The sequence below is a fragment of the Cyprinus carpio genome, chromosome A21, assembly GCF_018340385.1.
Source record: "Cyprinus carpio isolate SPL01 chromosome A21, ASM1834038v1, whole genome shotgun sequence".
Lineage (NCBI taxonomy): Eukaryota > Metazoa > Chordata > Actinopteri > Cypriniformes > Cyprinidae > Cyprinus > Cyprinus carpio.
In genome coordinates this window covers 8598378-8621434 of record NC_056592.1, presented here as the reverse complement: position 1 = coordinate 8621434, position 23057 = coordinate 8598378, and the positions used below count along the sequence as shown (strand labels likewise).

At 37.9% G+C, this 23057-nt stretch overlaps 1 protein-coding gene across 2 annotated transcripts in view; it reads left to right on the top strand.

The window, feature by feature from the left end:
- The first annotated feature begins 964 nt into the window (after positions 1 to 964).
- LOC109110388 (netrin receptor UNC5D-like) overlaps positions 965 to 23057 on the top strand; it is a 168866-nt gene continuing 146773 nt past the window's right edge. Inside the window, exons 1-2 of one of the 2 annotated variants that reach the window (XM_042778845.1) lie at positions 965 to 1357; positions 1460 to 2034. In XM_042778845.1, the coding sequence (XP_042634779.1) occupies positions 1947 to 2034 (88 nt within the window). In that variant the 5' untranslated portion in view covers positions 965 to 1357; positions 1460 to 1946. Of the gene's footprint in view, positions 2035 to 23057 lie in introns of both variants that reach the window. The other variant, XM_042778846.1, reaches the window with a different exon arrangement.

Here is a 23057-nt window from a genome sequence, read left to right as displayed (position 1 = left end):
CAGATGTACTGTAATCTCAACTTGGGGTCCCATCGTGGCCCTCTAGTCTACAACACTATGAATGTCATGTTCTTAATTCATTGCTGTACGGAGTCCAGTTTAATCAGCATCATTATTAGATTCTAACCATCTATTACAGTCTTGTTACAAGAAAGGTTGATACTTTTTGATATTGCGCCACTAAAATATGGTGTTAATCTTCTGAACTGGCTGACAAAAATGACACTGAGTTTTCAGATCTCTGTCCTGTGATGGTTGAATCGAGCTTTTAAAGATTTTTGACAGCCATCACAGTCCAGTCCTCTAAGTGAGTGCAGGAACTCCATTGGGAAAAGACGCCCAGCCAGTTTAGAGGAGAGGATCAGCTGCACACTTATAATTAAATGCCAAATTTATATTGGTCTAAATAATTATGAATGAAAGTGTGACCAGATCGAAATCAAATCTGAGCATACTAAATTATCACTGGAAAGAAAATCCTCAGAGGTTAGGGCTCATGGCAGGAACATTTGCCATTATGCTTACAGAGTTTCACATTGGATATGCTTATGTTTTTAAGTCATTGAATTAAAGACTACATTACTATCACAGGTAACAAATTTCAATGAACATTTACACCTTGTTATATAGGCTTTTATATATGGTCCCCCATTCTTGAATATTCAATTACATCCTTTAGTAATAAAAACAACCAAAAGATGTGTGATTACAAGCAGCTTTAATTACCATTATTTATATTAATATAATTAAGGTTATTGCAGTTTAATTAATTATATACACAGTAAAATATAAAGTTACCTCAAACTGTAATAGTCTTTTAATAATTGACTACCATATTATGAAAGCATGTATTATTATTTATTTTTAATAGTACAACACAAATCTAAGAGCAAATGGTTTTTCTTTCTTAATTAGGCCTATCGCTTGTAGTGGGTTTCTCTCAGTAGAGTGCGGGAAGTGAGATGGAAAACCTGGATTGGATAACGTGGAGTCCATGGAATGCAGAACTCTTTGAGCAGCCAGGGACGGGGAATCTCGAGTCTGTTCCACTCAAACGTGATTCCACACTGGCTTTAGTCTGTACGACACACTTATCTGGACGGTTTGACTTATTTGAAACTTTTTTTTTTTTTTTGAGGTGAAGACAAAATATACAGATCGGCTAATTATTATCTAAAGTGAAAATGACTCGATATCAATTACTTGTTTATGGACTTAATTGCAACAGCACTCTCGCTCATGTGATATTGCTTAAACATCCATTCTTCCACATGACACAGCTTGACGTTTGGCTTATTTGAAACATTTTTCAAATGTGGAGACAAAACATACATACTGGCGTATTACTGTCTGAAATGTAAATAACTCGACAACAATTACTTGTTTATATCCTTAAGTAGGACAACACTGTTGCTCATGTGGCATTGCTGAATTAAACCACCTTTCTTCTTCCGCGCAGATTACGCACGAGAGACGCCACCGCCTCTGCTCCGGTGTGTGCACAGCGTTGCTCTCATCCCAGTGGCCCCCAGGAGCCCGACACGATCTGTGATGAAACCAGTCTAACACAACCAGCTGTTCATATGTCATCTCGAATTTAGCCGACATCTGACATGTATGCTCATGTATCATCTCTTACTCAGGCACATCTGGTCACTTCGCAGTGCATCCGAGCAGCAGGGTGAAGGACAGCCGCTGCACTCCCTCCGCCCTCAATCACCCTCCGCTATTGGCCAGCGCACACCGGCTTCATTATTCCAGTCTCACGGATCCGCGAGACACTCACTCAGCGCGCGGATGAGAGAGATTCACGTAGAACTTCGGGTTTATCGCTACTGGAGGAACCTGTTACTGAAGCCACGGGAACGCACGGCACATGCATGAGAGCGGCACATGCGAGCGGCTCCCCGGTTTAGTTGGGGACGCAGGAGAGAAGCGCAGCGACGATGGGACGCTTTGGGAAGAAGGGACGATACTCCTGCTTTGGCTTCCTCGCGGTCCTGGTTCTCCTGCTGCCCTATGCGATGGCAAGAGGTAAGAGAGCTTAACTGTTTACGAAAACCTAACGATATACTTCCCCCCACATTTAGCTGTCTTGAAGAGTTCGTGGACTCCGAATCTTCGCTGTATGAATGAATACATATGCACTGAGCGATGCTCCAAAATGATAGTCTATTAGGTTTTTTCAGTGCAAGGCACGACTGTTCCAGTATCAATAAGGCTTTGGAATGAAACGTGTAGTAGATGGTAATTCGCGTAAAACTACCTTATCGCATGTAAAAGTAATGAGCTTCAATCCCGTCAGTGTGCCAAACTCTTGAATAGGCAGAAGCGACTGTAAATAGAAGCGAGTGCCATTGAACAAAAACATTTGCGCGCGACGCATTTTGTAAATGTCTGCAAAAACATGAAATTCTGTCAGCAGTCTCCACTGGAAACCTTGTCATCAATTCAGTTTGCATGAAGCTTGTGTTTATTGGAGTGAGAATGCCAAGCGTGCGTGCCATGAGATGCGCAGCGCAACAGGCATGAAGGGCGCCTTTCCATCACATTCTGCACGTTTGTTCTTCCGCCGTCGTGTTCTTGATTGAAAATCGCGTCACACTTTAATTTACGGTGTACACGTATTTTTTCTTCTTTTTAAAAAAATATATATTATTGCTTAAATTACAAGTAGCTTCATAAAATAGCCTACATGTGAATTAAGTGCGTTCTTAAGTTGGCTGTAGTGTAAATGTACTTTTACTGTGAAATATTAGTTTTGGAAGTAAAAGGTCACTTTACACTTTAAACATTATATTTTATTGCAATAGTATTTATTTATTAAGTTTTTGTGATCGGTTATCAAGGGTGTTTTGTTAAATTTTATGTCATTTAGTTCATTGTTATTGCATTATTTTAGTGTCATGTGTTGCTTTAGTGCTGTTTTGTGTGTGTAACAGTGTGGTTCATGGAAATTTACTCATCATGTTTCTTATTTCAGCTTTTGTATTATTTTTTATTAATATTATGGTTGACAGAATATTTTAAGTTACAAAGCAGATTTGAGTTGTTGAAGTTTGGTATACTAGCACTAAACACTCACACACACACACACACACACACACACACACACACACACAGACACACAAACACACACACAGACACAGAGAGACACACACACAGAGAGAGAGAGAGAGACAGACACACACACACACACACACACACACACACACACACACAGAGAGAGAGAGTTACAGACTTTTTTTTAATAGGATTGTTTTTACATTGCAAGAACAATTTAGTGGAAAGAGTGACTGAAAATTAACTGTTGGTGTCATAGATTTCCTATTTAAATGATAAATGCTGCTCTGTACTTTTATCAAAGATGAACGTTGCATGTGTTCTGAAGTGAAAGCAGAAGCAAGGCAGCAATTATCTTATGTTAAGAGTCATTGATGCTTAGTAAAGAGGTGGACAGGGCACAGAGACTCTGAATACAATAACTATCATTAAGATGCTCAATTAAGATAGATTAATTGGATGTTTATAAACAAGTGTCCAATTAGCATTTTGTTAATTGCCAGTGTTTATTTGTCCTTCCATCTATCATATTCCTACCACGCGTGGTGTCTGCAATTTAAAACAAAGCATTTAAAAAGAAACCTGATGCTGTGGAGTGGCCAATTTGAGGTTGAATGTCTTGTTATTAGTCAGGAGTGCTGTTATTACCTGAGGCACCCTTAAGGGCCACTTTTTAGATCCGTTTTGTGTATCTGTTCATAGAGGCTGGCTAAGAGATCGTCTTAGCTGTTTTCTCTGGGTTTATTTCTATGAAATGGTGATCCTGTAGCTCATGTGTGATAAGATAATGGGCATTTAAAGTGTTAAGTCTTCAATTATGAATCTGCATCAGATATGAATTAATTGACACAAAATGCTCTTTCTCACTGTGTGTTAAAAAGTCCTCTGATGTTGCTGCGTGACATCTGACCTCCTGATTCTATCATCACTTATGATAAACTATTTGCAAGTCTATTAGCAAATTAACCCTCAGGATTTGATCCTCCTTCTTTCCTTAAACTATGGAAATCAGCTCAAACCATCCGAACATTCATAATTAATGAGTTCTCCTCACCAGCATTAAGAGGGTATTGCATAAGATATATCCATTCCTCTCTGAGATATCGCTATGTTGGTTCATTGGGAGATTTCATTAATATGCAAATGAAACCATGTCATTAAAATATCCAATCATCTGTCATGTTCACTTACACCGCCCCAAGCGCTGACATCATCTATTGTTTCACATCCACGCTCCGAAATGCTCTGCACCTGTCAGAAAGAAGCTGTTATTGAAAACCATAAACAAACCCAAACTATTACAGTGTTTGCCACATTGCCTGTGGTCAGAGCATTAAATGACATTTTCCTTTAATGTATTGTAGGTTTTTTTTTTCATAAAGTTGATGTGAGACACAAAACGGAAATGTAGCCCAGGGCAGCAGTAGATGGAGATGTAACTGTGCCCGATTCAGTGATGGAGGTGCACATGATAATGAGTTTGAGTAGCTTTTGAAGTCTCCAGAGAGGTTCTCTGATGGCATGAGTTATGAATAAAGGCAGTGCCTTCCATCTGAACATAAGCAATGTTTAATTTATCGTTCGGTATCATTAGACCAACTCTCACAGTATGCTTTCTGACACCTACGCACATATGAAGGAGAACGGTGATGTGAATCTGCAATGTGAGACTTTTTTTGTGCTTTTGTGCATCAACCGCACAACTCAATATGACATGTTCATCAATAGAATATTACTCACAGGATGTCTGTTAACATTAATGCAGAAGGCATACATTTCCCAGAATGCATCAGTGATGTCCCTAGAGAAATGTTTGGAGCGTCTCCATGTTGTGAGAACTTGTCACAAGCCTGGATGGTGGAGAGTATTTATGAGAGTGGAGAGGACCAGGTTTGCTCATCCTCAGGGACCAGGAGCGGGTCTGGATCAGAAGATGCTTGTTAGGATAATGGATTGTTCTTGTCATTTGTCATAGCTTTAACATGGAACGCCATGATAAGAAGCTTTTTTGCTGTGCATATGTGTGTAATTTCCCATGGAGGTTGTTGATTTGCTGTATAATCCGTATGTCCAGTATTCACCGGTAAAACTCAACAAAGGTCACGTTTAATCTTTCAGGCACTCATAAATATGTCAAAAGGAGGAAGGATCTTCGTAACAACATGCATTTTCAGTAACAAGAGGGCAGAAGGGGTAGATCTTGGGGGAAGGCTGAGTTTGGAGATTTTTGTGTTCGCTTGCATCATTTTCTTGGGGGTGGAATTAAGATGTTGTATTTTTGGTTATGTTCATCTCACACTCTATACTCCCAGACAGTGCAGGTGTATCTAAATTCAGGTGCTTAAGCCAGAAGTTTTGGGTACATACAGTACAGGGCCCAAAATGAACCCTCACTAAGTGCCAGATATGAGTAAATGTTTGCCGTTAGATTTAACTGCAACATGGTTTATCAAATTGGTAGTTTGGTCTGCATTGACGTAAGCGATATGAAGAATTCAAATCAAACACTATATAGAAAACCTAATTGACTGCTACATCTTGTGACATCTAACAGCTTCTACTTCAGCTGAACATTTTCCATCTGATGTTTATCTCAGTTGCCTGAAGTGTTTTTCCTTCAGGACTCCATGTGGTGACACATATGTGGAATATTCCTCACATTAAGCCACTAAAACATAAATATGAGGAGAAAAATAACAATGTATCTTCATGTTTTTAGATCTGTTGCAGTTTCACTGTGAGACAGAAATGGACTTATCTAGGGTGTCACAGTGATCTGTGCTGCTTGTTGTTGGTATTGCAGAAACAGCTATATTATTCCATTATTTTGAACAAAAAAAAAAAAGAATAATAATAATAAAAAACATTGATAATTTTGGACCCTGGATTGATACATCATTACCTTCTTGGATTGTGGGAGGTTGATGGACCAAAATAGCAAATGCACTCTGAAAGCAAAACATGGCCATCTCGAAAACATTACTTCGCCTTGCGATTTCATTTAACCATATGGATATTTGGAGAGCTCTGAAAGTATTGCCACTCAGTTCTCCTGGCACGTGCCCGCACTACAGTTCCTTTCCCTGAGTGGCCTTGCTCTCCGTTTCTTCATTTCTGTCTCCTTAGAGTGCTTTTGAGAGAGTGCTGAATGAAGAGCCTTCTAGATTGCTGTCCTTCCTCCACTCACCCTGGGTTTCACCACAAAAGCATAACTCGCACCATTAACTGTGAACTTTTGAGTATGAGTGCTTTCCTTTCTCTTCATCTGCCCCAACTCTTTTTACCTTTTCAGCATGCACACGGACATGAATGATCAAGTACTTTAAATGTTCTGGTTTATCCTTCATTTAATCATTTCTCCTAGCTGCTCCCTACTTGCTCTTCTTGTAGTGGTCTTCCTGTTTTGTGAGTTTTCTTCCTTAAATAAAGAAGAACCTTGAACTGTCTTTTAGGAGAAAGGAGGGGAAAAAAAGAAAAGAAAAAAATAAGACTTTAGATAAGTACAATATAGATAATATAGATAAATTAGGGGAAAGAAGTTTTCAGATGTTATTATTTTTATTATTACTACACCACCCTGCATCATATGTCCAGTCCTGATGACAAAGGTTAGAATTATGACCAGACACAGAAGAAAATGCAAACATTATATAGTTGTTTTCTGCTACGTCTTACAATGTTTTTATGCATACAAACATCAACATTAAATTATAGATTTTGTAAGGGGGGAAAAAGGAGATTATTTATTAATAATTAAAATTAAATAAATAAATAAATATGTTTTTATGTAAATTTCTTTGGAACATATATTTCCACTCCTTTGCAGATTGTAGGATAAATTGTATATTTTGAATTCTTCTGACATTTCTGTTGACATTTATTATTTTGATAATTGCATTAAAGCTGATAAATATAATTCTTATTTTGTGAAAATTGTACATGATGGAAAGTTTTTATGGATGTTTATGTACTCTGCTTCATCAACTAACAATACTAATAACTGCAATATATTTTAAGTTTCTTTAGAAATATGGGGATAAGATAGCACCATTGACCCATTTGCCCTTAGAAAATTGACAGTTTGGCTCCAATCTTTAAAGCATACTGACCCAATCAGAATCTTGCTGATTCGTATTTTTACAGTTAGCAATGCAGTAATGACAAATTAACAGGCACTCATACAAATATGCATGCACGCACACACACACACACACACACACACACACACACACACACACACACACACACACACACACACACACACACACACACACACACACACACACAGAGTAATGACTGTTTGATGGATAACCATGAATCAACCTCTATGCAGTAATCACACAAATGTAAACTAGTTTAATGTATTCTTCCCTCATTACCCCACTGTGACAGATGTCTGCTATTGGTCATTGTATTTGAAAAATGATCTGACACGTCTCTTTGATGTAAATCGATACCGCTCCCAAATATGAATATTTCATGTTTTAATAATCAATTGCAACAATGACAGAGATGTAAGAGGTTGTCTGTATTAAAATATAATGCAATTTAATCTCAGAGGTTGCGATGGCTGCGCTGTCATTGAGCAGTGTTCTGATTGGCCCGTGGGCAGTATTGATCACTGTGACACAGGCAACATGAGCAAGCAAAACTAGCTAGCAAGACAGTTGAACAAGCTTGTCCTTTTTTCATTTTCTTATTGTCTTTGAAATGCGAAACTGTGGTGTGACATTGCTGAAAAGAATATATCAGTGACTTTTTTTTGTTACAGTTGTAGATATTGTAGCTTACAGTGGGCGAACATGGAATATTTCCATTACGTTAATGCTCCAGAAATGGCCTTCATGATGGACAAGACCAGTTTAGACCAGAATTAATTTCCATGCCAGTTGGGGGATCGGTACCTTGCTCAAGGGCACCTCAGTCGTGGTATTGCCAGCCCAAGACTCGAACCCGCAACCTTAGGGTTAAGAGTCAAACTCCCTAACCACTAGGCCACAACTCAACACAACAACTCAAGGTTTATGCTGGTTAGACATTTTGTATGCTGGCTAAATGCAGGTTTTCTAGTTGGGGATTGGGTTGTGCAGTTAGTTGCTGCTTTATACTGGTTTAAAATGGTAAGGTGCTGTTTTAAAGTTGGTTTATGCTGATTCGATGTTGGGTTATGCAAATTTGTTTTGCCAGTCAGAAGTGCTGGTAAGAATAATTCCCTCAAACATTTCTCATCCTCGTGTTAAATATTAAAACAGCCCTAAATATATTTGGTTCTGCTCATAAGGATCTGTTTATATAAAACTCTATATAAATTAAACTCTTATATAAAAATCTCCTATTGTGATGTTTGTGCACAAGGTTTGTGCTGTGCATCTTCCCACTGTTTTTGAGAGAAAGCCTGCAGGTACTGCAAGTATTTTGGTTTTTCCCAGTTTGCTCTGCATGTTTGAGCTCTCAACCACACTGGCTCAGTTATATTGAGGTCCAGCTTTGCTGCTCGGGCCAACTAAGGCACTCATACACAAAAGGAGTCAAGAAATTATGTATGTGAACTATTGTATAGGATAATTTTTCTATTATCTTGTGGGGTATGCTTAAATATCAGTTATGTAGATTCTCCAGCAGAGCAAAAATACAATGCTAAATAATGCAAAATATTTGCAGATTCTGCCAGTCAAATGTTAACTTATGAGCACAGCTGTACCATAATGATCTCATATTCTCACATACACTTGAATTTCATTAAAACTATAGTGTTGCTTTAAATAATGAGTGTGTCACTATATAATATTGTTCTGTCTTCTTTCTCATTTCATACACATGTTCTTAAGGCCACTCATAGGATGTGCTCTGTGTTCCGTGACCAGCGGAGGAGAGCGGCACCTTCTTATGTGCATATATTTTTCATTTTCTCTCTCCCTCTCTCTCACACTCTCTCTCTCTCTCTCTCTCACACACACACACACACACACACACACACACACACACACACAGAGGCCATGAACAGTGGAAGGCTCGCTGCGTCTGCATGTTGATGTATGGTCAGCAGTGTCAGTGTAAGAATCTGCTAGTGCTTCACGCTTCTGTGACTCACTGCTTGTAAAAGAGCCGGAGAGCTGCACAAACCAGGTGTTTTGTGAAAAACACTAACACTCACAAAACAGAGCCAGCTAGAAACAGAATTTTCCTCTCTCACACATGGTTTTTCAATGAAAAGTAGTTCATTTTCCTTACAGCCTTTTTAACTTCAGTGTGGGTTTAAAATATAGTCTGCATTAGATTTCAGGTTGCCTCCCACTGTGGCATTGCAAATGTTTTTCAGAAGCACAATGTCTTTTTAAACTCATTTGAGAACAGTAGGGAAAAATGCTCTATGCACACAGCATATTTTTCTCCTGTAGATGTTTGTTTGGAAGTAATTTCAAGAAATATCCTATTGTGTTATATTTTTCAGTCTGATTGAATGAGTTGATAGGTAGGCAGGGCACAAACTAGCTGATGTCGGATGGATAATAAACTAAGAAAATATGATATATTGTACCATTGTATTTATTTTTTATTTATCGGAATGAGTCAAATTTTGACATATACTTACTGACATTGGTGACTATTGGATAATAAATTGTGCATTCTCATTTTCCTGTGTTTTTACAGGTAGACTACCTTTGCCATCATCTAATGCCCAAAAGTTTTAAAATGAATTTAATAAAGAGTCATAATAATAACATTTAATAACATTAAACGTCAAATGTAACCTTTAGTAAATCTCAAAATGAATATCTGTTTTCATACTGTGCATTACAATGTCGTGATATCATTATAACTTATTTGAGATTTTAGTGGTTTATTTTTGAAAAAAAACTTAAATTTTAAATTTTTGTATAAGAAATTTATTTATTTTTATATTAGAAATTATATTTGATTTTTTATTTTAATAAAAATGTAAGACATTTGAAGGGGACCATGGGAAAGAAACAGAAGCTATTCACCTTATTAGAAGTCAGTGTACCATCAGAAACTGATATTTCAAGTTAAAAACAAACATACATTTGCTTTATGTGTCTCTGTGTAATCACATTTTGAGTATGTCATGCCGCAGGTGATTCTTGCATGAATGCATGTTTTTGTGCCACATTTGAATCTTTCTTAATGCATTGATCTTTAGCACTTTTAGCAATTAGCAATTAGCACAACTTCCTGCAGAGCAGAGAGTCATCTGAATCCTGCACACCTTAAGTGTGATTCAACGGGACTAAGTGGTTGACAACATATATATATATATATATATATATATACTTGTTCCTGCTGCTCACTGTTCCAGGTGATACTCACAGTATCTGCCACATACTCACAATTTCCATCTTTCTTTCTCTAAAGGTCTCACTTTCTGTCCTCCCATTTTTCTGTCTCTCTCCGCACACATATTATACTTTAATATCCCACTTTCTAAAACTTTCTGTTCTGTCTTCACGTTTTCCCTCTGTCCTGCACTTTCTTCACACACTTCGGCTCTCTCTCACATGCTTGTGACCTGCGGGAATAAAAACGAAAGCCTTCATGGTCACACACTGAGGCTCAGAATGGCTGCAGTATGATAATCTGGCTTTAACAAATGAAAATGACGACCCTGAGACAGGGCAGCTCACTGCAGCCGATGCGCCCGAGGTCAGAGCAGTCTTATATTTTCCAATTAGCGAAAGAGAGGTGAGTCGCAGCCTGCCGAAGTCTCTCTCGTCAGGGAAATGTGTGGTCTCCAGCTATAGCTGTTCCTTCCGCTCCCTCATATAATTCCATTCCGTTCTGTGATTTACATGCAAATGAGAGCAAATTACTAATCATTCAGAAGTGAAATTGGGAATGTGCATGCTAATGCTAAGAGACCACCAACAAAATCTTTGTTCCCCATGTAACCTGACTGCGCACGCATGTGAGTGTTATTCCTGGGAATGCGACAAAATTGAAAACTTTTAAAAGGCCACCTTTTAACTCACAAAAATGCACAGCAACAGAAATGATATAAGTCATAGGTACAGGATGACAATGGAAGAGGAAAAAAAGCTGCTAGTGTTATTCATTTATTATTTACAAAAATTTCTCATCTCTCTCTCTCACCCTTTCTGCAACATCAGGTAATGCAACTTGAGAATAACACAAGTGATTGCAATCTCACCATCCACGAAACAACATGAATGCTGCTTAATCATGCTTCATATGTATAGTAAGTGTGCTATTCGTGTGCTTCATATGTATTGTATCTATTCATAGAAGTGCTCTAAGGAATTTGCCAATGATTATCATTTTGAGTGCATTTCTATAGCATCTTTTCAACAGAGCAGGTCAAAGGTCATGCCCCATAAACCAATTAGCCTGCAGAAAGCTCTGGAGCCACACTACTTGTCTATACTTAGATGTATTTTATCAGGGCAGCCAAGGGAAGGAGAAAGACTTAGGAAGAAGTTTAACATCACACACACACACACACACACACACATATATATATACACACACACGTACATATAAAATTATATATTATTTATTTTTTTTTTTTTTTATTAGTATTGGAAGTTTTGTAATGTTTATTTTATAAATATATTTAATAAAATATGATGTTTATTTAGTAATAGTAGTAGTAGTAGTAGTAATAATAATAATCTCTAATAATTCTCTCTCTCTCTCTCTCTCTCTCTATGCAAGCAGTCTGCTCTTTGAGTGTTGTACCCAGGCTACCTGGCTGTATCACCGCAGTGCTCATCATGCATATTTTATAAGAGTTTTTACTACTGAGTGATGAGGTTGCCTTTCATGTCAAATAGCCATCGGTAGTAGCTCACTCTGTTCTGCACAGCTGTCAGATTGGTAAGAGGTCTAAGTTAGTGTGCAAGCAAGACAGAGAGGGGGTTTCATCAGTAACATGGTTCAAAGGAAACCGAATACAGGAAGAGCCGTTCGTGTTTAGTTCACTCTTTAAATTTCTAAACAGCACACCTGCATCACCGGAGGCCACTGTGACCTTGGATGATCTGTTCAAGTTTGAAATGTGTTTGAAATCTGTCATGCTTGCAATCTGTCTGTATGCGGACAGAGATTGCAGTTGTTTTAACCTTTCACGATTATGGTTGCTTCCATGCATGCATATGAAAAGGAAAAAAAAATAGTTCAAAAGTTCAAGTTTTATTTATTTAAATGGATTAATATTCAATTCTGCAACAATTTTCTATATTCTTCAGGAAAAAAAGGGAATCAAGGTGAGATCTTGAAATAAATAGTGCAAAAAGACAAAAGATATTGACATTTTCTATTGAGTAATATTTAAGGACACACTCATTGGCATACTGGTGTATTGATATAACCTCAAGAAAGTCACCAAATGAATGAATCTGAATTAATCTTTTTGGTGAACAAATTACGGTAATAAAAAAATAATGCTTAATCAAAACAGTATTTTTTTTAAAGGTACGGTGTGTAAATTTTAGCAGCATCTAGCGGTAAGTTTATGAATTGCAACCAACGGCTCAGTCCCCCCGCTCACCCCTCCCTTTAGAGAAGCTATGGTGGCCGACACAGCTAAAGATGTCGCCGGTAAAGACAGCATAGAGCAATGAGATTTCTTTACAAAGAGAAATTAAGGAATTATATTTACTCAATTATTCAATAAATCGATGTTATTGCGAATATTAATGTACTTGTTCATAATTGCGTCAGTGTTTTATTCGCAAGAACAACAAACTGATGAAATGCGCTCTGTAGAGTAGTTTGTCTGTTTAGGGTTAATGTAGAAACATGGTGGCGACTTCCCTGTAAGGGGACCCGCAGTGTATATAGATATAAATTGCTCAATCTTAGGTAATAAAAACATAACAATTCAGTAAGTAAGGTCTTTATGCACCTCTGAAATCATAGTTATTTATATTATATTGCAATTCTATCAATAGATCTTTGTAAATATTACACATTGCACCTTTAATTCTTGTGAAAAAGGTGTGGAGAGATGAGATCTTGCAATGAACAGTGCAATATGGACTTTAATTTACGCCTGCATACCACTGACAAAAGATAATGTTTTATTTTAAATTGAAATGTTTGTATTATAAATGAGGGCTGTGTCAGTCATGAATGACTGGGTTAACGAAAGAATCTTTTGAGTAATTTAGTGGCTCATAATACTCAAAGACATACTTAATGGCCAATGCATACTGGTGTATTGATATAACAAATGTACAGAAAGAGTCACCAAATGAATCAATGAATGAATCGGAACTTTTTTGGTGAACAAAATAAAAATGCTGAATCAAAATCCCCACTATCTGTTAGGAGTCTTCTGGATATGCAGTGGTTTTATAATCAAAGTAATAAACTTAGCCTTAAGGCTGCAATATGCTACACAAATTTCGCCCAATTTTTTTACCACAGTTTACTTTCTGGACAAGTTTACTCTAGTTGTCTAAAGTCAAAGCCAGTCTGCAGATCTGAGGTGACATTTAAGGATTGAGTTTGTTGTGAAGAATCAAAGACCAGTTCCGTTTTGGGATCAACTTCCACATTTTAATCATAGATTGAAGTTGTCAACATCTTTGAGCAGTACTGCGCTTGTTACTTTCAGAATGACCTTGTAGATGTGTTGAGCATCTCCACAAAACATGTAATTGAAGTTGTAAGGTCTTGCAGTGCATTTGCTCCTCTTCTCCGTGTCATCCCTTTGTCTCGCTCATCTCGCGCTTTTTTTATCCCTCTCAGACACTTCACCCAAAACAAACACACTGATTGTGATCTTTATAAAAGAAAAGCAAGAGACCCAAAAATGAAGAGAAAGAGAAAAAGGGATGTTGCAAGTGAGAGTGAGTGGAAAGTAATAGACTGGAAGAATCGATTGCGGGGAGCTTCAGCAGAAGACATTAGAGAGGAATCATGCTCACCCGCACTCTTCCCCCTTGCTTCTTTTTGTTGTTTTCCTCTAGTTTGGAGACCTCTCTCTTTTCTGTCTTCCTTGCTTTTCCCTTGTCTCTTTCACACTTCCTTCCTTTTCTTCATTTTCTAAAGTCGGTTTGCATCAGGGACCAATTAAACACAGCCATACGTCTCTCAGCTCTGAGCCTCTGCTGCTCACTTCCTGTCCAAACTGAATCTATAATCGGGCTATAATTTGACTGTGTGGACTCCAGTCTAATCGAGTCCCCCAATAAGCATCTTCACCGGCACCCATTAATTCAGAACAACCTAATGATGTTTCTCACAGTCATACGATTTACTGAACACAATGAGTGCTACTGATTGTTTATTCCACCAGCAAACCATAAGATGCCTCCCCTGTTCATGACAAAAAACAATCAATTGCATCTATTAAAAGGTTTATTTATAGAGATGTTTAGTGAGATGTTCCAAGGAATGTGTGAACAGGATGTGGGTAGAGAACTGAGTAAAGATGATTGCTGAATTAACATGTTATGTCAACGCATCTGCCATATTGGACAAAACCTGCATAAAAACACATGCTAGAGAATTGACACATTTTGTTACATAAGTGTGTGTACGTATATATGTCATTATATATAATATACATAACCTGTATGTGGCATTTGTATGTATTCCATATGTATGATGATTCTTGCAGCCTAGTGTTTATGAATCTGTGTTGTGAATGGAATGATAGCTGATTTGATCTTAGGTAGGATGGAACCATAAATTAAGCTGAATTGGGAGCTGAATTCCTTGTACTGTTGTGCTTTTCAACAAGGTCTTCAACCTTAAATTGCTCTAGTGGGATGTTCCTTGCAATTAGTGTACTGTAAGTCAGTTTAGATAAAGTGTGTCTGCTAAATGACAAGTAACTATGTTGTGAGCGAATATTCGTTATGTTAAAGAGCCCCATATTTCATCGCATCTTCTGGAACATCGGTTGCAAAATGCTTTTGGTGAGTAATCTTTTAGAAATTGACTTGACATACATGATCCAAGTCGGCATAGATGAGTTTTGACAGCGCTGTAGCAGCCTGTCTTTGAACCTTCCCATGAAACTCATAACTTTATCTGTTTGTGCACCTCTTTGTCTATTTCCCAGGGGTTCTGCTGCATTTCACTCCATCATATGGCATTTTCGGCGAGAGATGCACTTGTAAGAATGTCTGTGTGAAAACATAGACACGCGTATACACTGATATGAATACACAAATCCACCCACACATGTGCTTTCTCCATTCCTCTCCTCATTTGATCGCTGCAGATTTTAAATTGGTGTCAGTCTGCTCCCGCGCTCTCAGCTCCATTTAAGGAGAGAATGATGGGTAAGCGAGTAGAGTGTGTGTGTCTGTATGTGCGTGCCCTATCCATCCTGCTCTTCTTCGCCTCTCTTAATTCCACATTACATTAATGCCGTCTTTTTCTTGCTCAGTAGTGCAGGGCAATCCTGGGAAGAGAGGAGGCCAGCTAATGAAAAGGTAATGACATGCCGTCCACTGTCATAATGGCCAATTATCTCGCTCTCAGATTCCGGCAACACATAGAGTGCTGAGTTCCCACTGTCTGTCTCACCCTGTAGATATTTTAATGAGCACTTAACGTCCCTCTTTTTATCCTTTTTTTCATCATTCAAGTGTTTTGGTCTAGTATTGTCATAGCTAGATCTTTGGAGCGGTGTGTATGAGTGTGCGTGTACCTGTGTGCATGTGTACCTGCTTAAGGAGTGGCACAGATTGCACTAGAGGTAATGTATCATGTGTTTCATTTAAACACAAGATAGGTTAGAGCTCAATCTGACATTATTGTGAGTCATCAATCAGCCAGTCATTGTCAGTCAAGGAGATTTGAGGGGACATTAAAACTGGTTCATTACATGGTTCTCTGGAATGCTTGATTCTGATTGGTTAATTGCTGCATCCTAATGTTCATGACATCCATGGCAACGATGTACTTGTTTGCGTATTTTAATGCTTGTTTTATTTAAATACATAAATGTAATTTAAATGTATTGAAAAATGCTAATGTAATAAATATTTGTTATTAATATAAATGATATAATTATGAATAAAAATTATGTATTATTTTATTAAATAAAATATATATATAATTTTTCCTATTTTTACGCTTCCTATTGAGTCTTGGTGAGAAATAGAATAAAATTATGTGAATTTTAAAAATATACATATTACATTACATTATATTATATTTTATTCATGCATTTTATTGATCTTAGTAAAAATGACCTCAGAGGACTTAAGTATTATTATTTTTATTTTTTTTGACTAATTTGTACATTGTATTGGGATTTTTTTTCTTTTTTAACAAGCTATTTAGGTAAATTATAAATAATTTCTGATCAAATATTTACATCCATAAAGATGCTGAATGGCATTGGTTGTCTCATGTTGTGGCATGATGGTTTGAAAAGGCTTGATTGTTATCACCTGCAACATTATTTATTTCTTTACAAGCAAGATATGTTATGCTTTGGAACATAATGGAGTAAAACTAAAAGTTTCACAAAATAACATTAAAAAAAGACAGACAAATACTTAAGACCAGAGTAAAAATACTTTGTTACTGTTTCCCATTTGGAGATACACAAACCTCAGTAATAGCTTATCCTGCAGAAATACACACAAGTAAATATTAGCGTTTTTCCGAATACACTGCAGTTACGATGCCTCCAGGTTTGCACATTGCAGCTCATAAATTTAGATTCTGAGAAGTGAAAAACAGAGAGCAGATAAAGATTGCTGCTCTCAATCACACTGCATGTGTCTCCTTGAATGTATATGTATGTGTGTGTGAGTTAAGGAGAATGAATGTTTACACACGGCCCTGCTGGTAAACTGCTGTTTTTATGGCATTTTGCTCTCGGTGCAGGCGCAGTCAAACCTAGCCCTCCGGCTGCTGCTCTGTTATTACACTGCGGCGGCTGCCGTAGCATCTTCATAGACCCCAGCGCACAGCCGAGAATTCAGCTTAACCACATCAGGCCATTAAAACATACCTATAACTGACTTATAGTGGCCATTACAAGTATCCTTTGGATGGGTAAAATAATAGCATCTATAAATCACCGCTTACTGTGACATTCCATGCTTGTGGCAAACAATCTAGGGAAAAAAGCTAAGAGAAAGAGAAAAGAATAATAATCACTGGCCTCTGTAAATATCAGGCACTTGCAATTTTGCCCATGTTTGATTACTTTACACATCATACTGCCTCCAGGCCTAATAATAATTAATCAGGTTGATTACAGAGTGGCGACCGTAGTGTCTGTGATCCCCTTGTGTGGCGGAAACAGCACATGTGAATCCATCCTGACCACGCGGAGTCTGTGAGATCTCTTCAATTTTAAATGAAGCTTCCTCAGCTGCAGAGAAGTCAATACTGCCCATTGCTCGTCTCATTCCGTGTCACGCCGATGCAATTTACAGAGTCAATTTAAATGTCAGAGGCACACAGCATGGCCAAACCACTTTGGTAATGTCATTAGGATCAAGTGAGCTGCCGCAGTGCATCTCTGTAGTATGGAAGGTGAGGGACGTGACCCTGCTTTAGGTGTCTGCTAAAGCTGCATTGCTTCGTTTCACTTCGCCCTCCAGATTTTTTTTTAGCATGGTAGAAGAGGTCAGGAGGTTGTCTGAGAAAAGTTGCAGGTACAAGTTAGATTGGGCTGTATGGCCTCTGACATAATGTGGACAATTGTAAAGTGAACATGTTCCTGTAATTGCTTGTTGAGAAATGCCAGCAACTCTGGACTGACAGCAACAGTGTCAAACCAAGATAGTCTGGTTGTATCACTAGTGGCAGGATTGTCATCATGGCATTTGAATTAAAAATAGACCACAAAACACAGGAAGTAGTACAGTAGAATTTTTCTGGAAGAACTTTCGTGTGTATCTAAAAACAAGTTATGATGCACCCCACCATACCTTGATTTACTCCACCACTTCTCACTCTCTCTTTTCATCTCCTCCCTCTGACTGTCTTTTCCCTCCATCCTTCCCCATCCTCTACTGGTAGCTTTGCATTAACCTCTCCATAGTGTTTCTAGAATGAGAGTGGGGAGCTGGGGAAGTGCCATAGCTCCCCAGATTTCTGTGGTATTATGCCCTGAATACTCAGCTCGTACACTCAGAGACGAAGCCCTTGTATGTTGAAGAGACCTTTGATCTTCCGGGGTCTCTCCCCAGGTAGATTGCTTGCCATGTCAGACCCCTTGAAGTTTTGGAGGTGGGTATTATGAGAAGAAAGTCAAATATGAGATGGGACCAGAATGCTTTCCAGTTTAAGACTTTGCTCAAACTTACTCAATCCCTATCCTCTCACAGTTTCTTCTTACATACTAAGCCAAGGATCTAGTAGCTAACCAGGGCGCTCAGTAGTTGGCCTGTGTGGCAAATTCAGTTTAAATTCACACTCATGAATTGAAAAGGAGGCTCTTGCCTTTAGAATGACATTGAGCAATAATAAACTTCAGTACCCTGTGACTACACTTAGTATATCACTTAGTATTCGCCATCCTCTTGCTTTCATCCTTAATGAACCTCTATTGTTCTGCGAGAGGTTTTAGGAGGTTTGTTCAGTCCTTAATTGTTTGGAGTTGTAGTGTCCAAAATAGACCTATTTAATGTAATGGGGAAAGAGGCTGTTAGCTGTTCCTCACGATATATACTGATGAAACAGTAATTAGTTAGGGTCTGATTAAAGCCTGATTAGTGCCGTAAGGGTGGTGAGTAGCTCTTGCGTAGGGGGCTTTAAGGTCTTTGGGTGAGGCCTTTGGTAATTGATGCTGTCTTTGTAGTGTAATACTTTAATCTGTGGCAGCTTGTTTTTTGCTTTCATCAGGGTGTGTTGTAGTTTTTTTTGCTCACAGATCTCACAGGCCGCCATCAAGCTATACATCATTCATATTTCTTACATTTCAGAGTGGTTATATCCACAGCCCCTGGGTGAGGAACATGCCACAGCAACAGGACCATTAGGTTATTGGTTTGAAGCCTTTAGCTGGCTGGCTCAGCATTATAAATATTTAAAAGGATAAAGAGGCAGAGAATGAAATTAATGCAGTGTCAGAAATGTAGATACAGGTAGAAGTTTCAAATCCCATTTGACGTTTTGGTCCGTAGGCTATCCTTAACAGAGCCAAGAAGGTACAAGGCATTGACATGCTTGAAAATTGACTTTGTTGACTTTGACTATGTATACCTTTGATAAATCTGGACAAGCCATGTGAGGTTTGTTCCTACACTGTATCTCCAAGACCTTTATCCAAAGGTTAGTTTAACGCCATGTTGTACCTCAGGCTGTAGTTCTCAAAAGCTTGCCTCAAGTATCTTGGGGAGATCTTGAAGTTCTTAGGATATTTTAGCTCACATCTGGCCAAAGTCTATTATACTACTTTTTCCATCTACAAATGCACCTTTCCGTTCTTTCATTTATTATTGATTGGAGTGACCTTCTCTGAGGTGATGCATTGTTTTTGGGGAGAGTTTACTAGCATCTGTTTCATATAATGCAGCTTGTTAAGACACTTCAGCTAAAAGACATCTAAACTTCTTGGAAATAGCAGTTGATGGCTGGGTATGAGGTTACAGCTTGTCATCTGTAACACTGATCAGTCATTGTTTTCTAACCTCTGAAATGTTCTGGGAAAGTTACTAGAGTGTAGTTATTTGATGTTCAGTTTAAGTTCTTTTTAGATCACATAAAAACCTCCATTCAACATTTATGGAACTATAGTTTAAAAAATAAAACCTAAAAAGAATGTTTTTGAATGTGTTCCCCAAAATAAATGAGAACCATACAGTAACAAAAAGGGAATGTGCTGCATTTGCGTGGAGCAGCATGGCTGTCCTCGCATATGTGCTAACGTTGCACAACAACTCAAGTAAGCTTGGCTGATTATGATGTTTGGCTACACTTCCTCTACACCAATCTCAAATTTCCATTCCCTGATCTCATGAAGAGTCTTTATTTGCAACAATTCTCCTTGCTCACTCTTTTGTTTTAAGGAGGAAAGTTACAAACATGCTGTTTGACAGCTCAGTTTTGTAACCTTTAAGAATGGTCTAAGAATAAATGTCCTGATAAACACTTTGTGATGGCTCACTGCTTGTTTTACCTTGAAATCCAGACAGCCCTGCAGCATAGAAAGGTCAGCATCCTTCCATGTGGTGCTAATTACCAAGCTCATTGGCAGACAGGGGTCTCTCTGAACTCTTCAAGATCAGGGGATCTGACTGTGATGCTGTGTGTTGGGTCTACCATGTTACCTTTTTTCATGGCTTGTTTGAACACAGCAAGTGAATGTGCCCTAATAGGGAAATGTGTTATATTCAATTTTTAGCTGTTTCCTAGCTTACTCTACTCCTTCTCTCCAAAATTCGGCCCTCCAAAGACTTATCAGCAATTTTTGGGTGAACTCTTAGTAATGTTGAGGGAAGGTTTGCTTATGGTTATAAAACAACAAAAACCTAAAAATAGTCATTATCTAACATTCAGCTAAAGTTGCTTTTAGAACTAATAAAAAAAATAAAAATAAAAAAAAAATAAAACATGCTGTCATGCAGGCTTTTGGTAATGTTTGTTTATGGTTAATCTAAATATCTAAATATTAAAAGATTATTTTGTTTAAACATTTGTTTAAACATTGTATGCGTGGAACTGCTTTTCTGTAGCTTATGTGCTAATTACTAACTGTTAACCTTCAAGTAAGTTTTACATTTGTAAGTATACTGAATATGTCTGTGTATCTGTTTTATTTTAAAACTCTTCCCACACTTGAAAGTGTGTGTTTCACTGCTGATAGATTATCATAAGAGCTGCATCACTCTTTCTCCATCAAACACACTGTGTCATTCTTGTGGTCAATCCCTGAACCACTATATTGATTTTCATCAGCTGTTTGGCCCTCCAGTGTCAGGTACAGAGCTGAGATGTTGTTGTTTTTATGTGGAGATCGATGATCTCTCATCATACACAAGCTTCTATTTATTTTGCTACTTTAATCTGTCTATTTGGCCTCATACAGGCACGGTCCTGGCTACAGAATATGGAATGAAATGTGTTTTGGTTTTATTTTTCTTGTTGATTCCCTTCTCTGCTCCCCCTCATTACAAGTCCACTCATATGTGCCAAGATTGGAATGAATTGTAATGAATCTGGTCTGATGTTTCACTGCCCATTAGTGCAGACATGGGAGACGGCTTATCTTACTGTCCATGTAGCCTCTGGTTGGAAGAGATTGGTGTAATGGTGAACTATTGAAACATTTATGCTTTTTGTATTTGCTAGCAGATGTAGATATTTGGCATAAATGTGTATTTTATAAAAAAAAAAAAAAAATCGTTAATTGCTTGTGCACAAGCTTATCTAAAGACAATTTTTTGTGCCAAGAGTGGAGGAAGATGAGGAGGTGGGATAGGAAAGCAGCATCACATATGAGTGTTGGGTGGAGGTTATGAAGGTTAAAGTCAAAATGTCAGTGCGTGATCTACTCTTGGTGTTTATCACACATCTCTCCTGAGGACGTCCCACCACGTTCCTCCCCAGACCTCCACCCTCAGCACACCCACCAGCTCTTTCTTCTCACATCATCCTTCCATTTCACTCTTCGTCTTTCTTTTGGATAAGGAACAAGCATCGCCTAGAGGCCTGCGTCTCTTTCTGACTTTCACATCCTTGGTTCGGTACCTTTCCATTCGTCTCTCTCTCTCGTGCACATGTGCTTTCTCTTTTGTTTCCCTGCAGGTTTCTCTTCCTATCCTTTATTCTTCTCCGCCTGCACATGGGCCAGAGAGCAGCTTTGTTTATTTCTCTTACCCACGTCCACCACCCAGCAGCCAATTCTGATTGTTTTGAAGTCACCAGGATCAGAGAAGGTGGGATAAAAGGAAGGAAGTAAGGAAAGAAGGTAGATAGATAGAAAGAAAAAAGACATGCAAATGCAAATATTTGATACATTTTGTATATAAATATTATGTTTCTGTTGGATCAGGTAGCCCCGCCCACTGAATAGAGCAAATATGCTCTGATTGGGCGTTATTGTGTTGTATCGGACCACTGTTTCTCATTCAGTGTGAACAGAGAAATAGAAAACTCATATGTGTATATGTGTTTGTCCATACTGTATGTGTGTAAATGTGAAGGTACATGTTAGAAGCCAAGAACTGCGGTGTTATTTCTAGGGTTGGGAATCGTTCTTTTTTCGAAATTTTCCGGTTCGGGTTCCGCCTAACGGTTCCAGTTCCAATTCCAGTTCTGGTTCCATTAAAATCATTAAACAACTATTAAAAAAATAGTGGTAAGGAAAAATGCACAATACTCAATACTTTTTATTACTTACTGACAACTTAATTTAAAGGATGGCAATGTCAAAATTCAACACATATTACAGTATGCAAATTTCCCAGTTCCGATTCCGGTTCCATTTAAATTAACTATTATTATGTTATTTACTATTTTACCTTTATTGAATGTAGTGTTGCTGGAAGGTAGTAAGTAATGTTGAGTAATGCTAGTCCATCAATCAGCTTTTGCTTCAAAGTTGAAGTTTATTTTTTACACTATCAATATCATTTTGCTTTTCAGGAACAGGAATAAGCTGGTTGCCCAAATAGGCCCTTGAGGGCTGAAACATGTTAATTTCCCAAAATTAATGAAATATAAACTGTTATACTTATAACCATGTATACACACACTCCATAAAGCTCCTATTTTACAAATAATAATGCAGTCAGGAGATGGTGTGATGCAATGAGTGGTTTCCACATTTTTAATCATTTAAAATGCATGAAAATAAATATTTTTCTATCACTTTGTTTATCACTCTTGAAATGACCTGTACACTAAATAATCTAAACTCTTATAATAACATAACAATAGCAGTCTATTTATTTAGTGGTCCAAGCTGAAGTCAGTATGTATATTAATGACAATATGTGACAAATATAATGTCATTTAGTGGCGGTAGGTGCTGCGCGCTGCCGGTACATGTACAGTCAGACAAAATGACGTGCACAGTTATCAAAGGC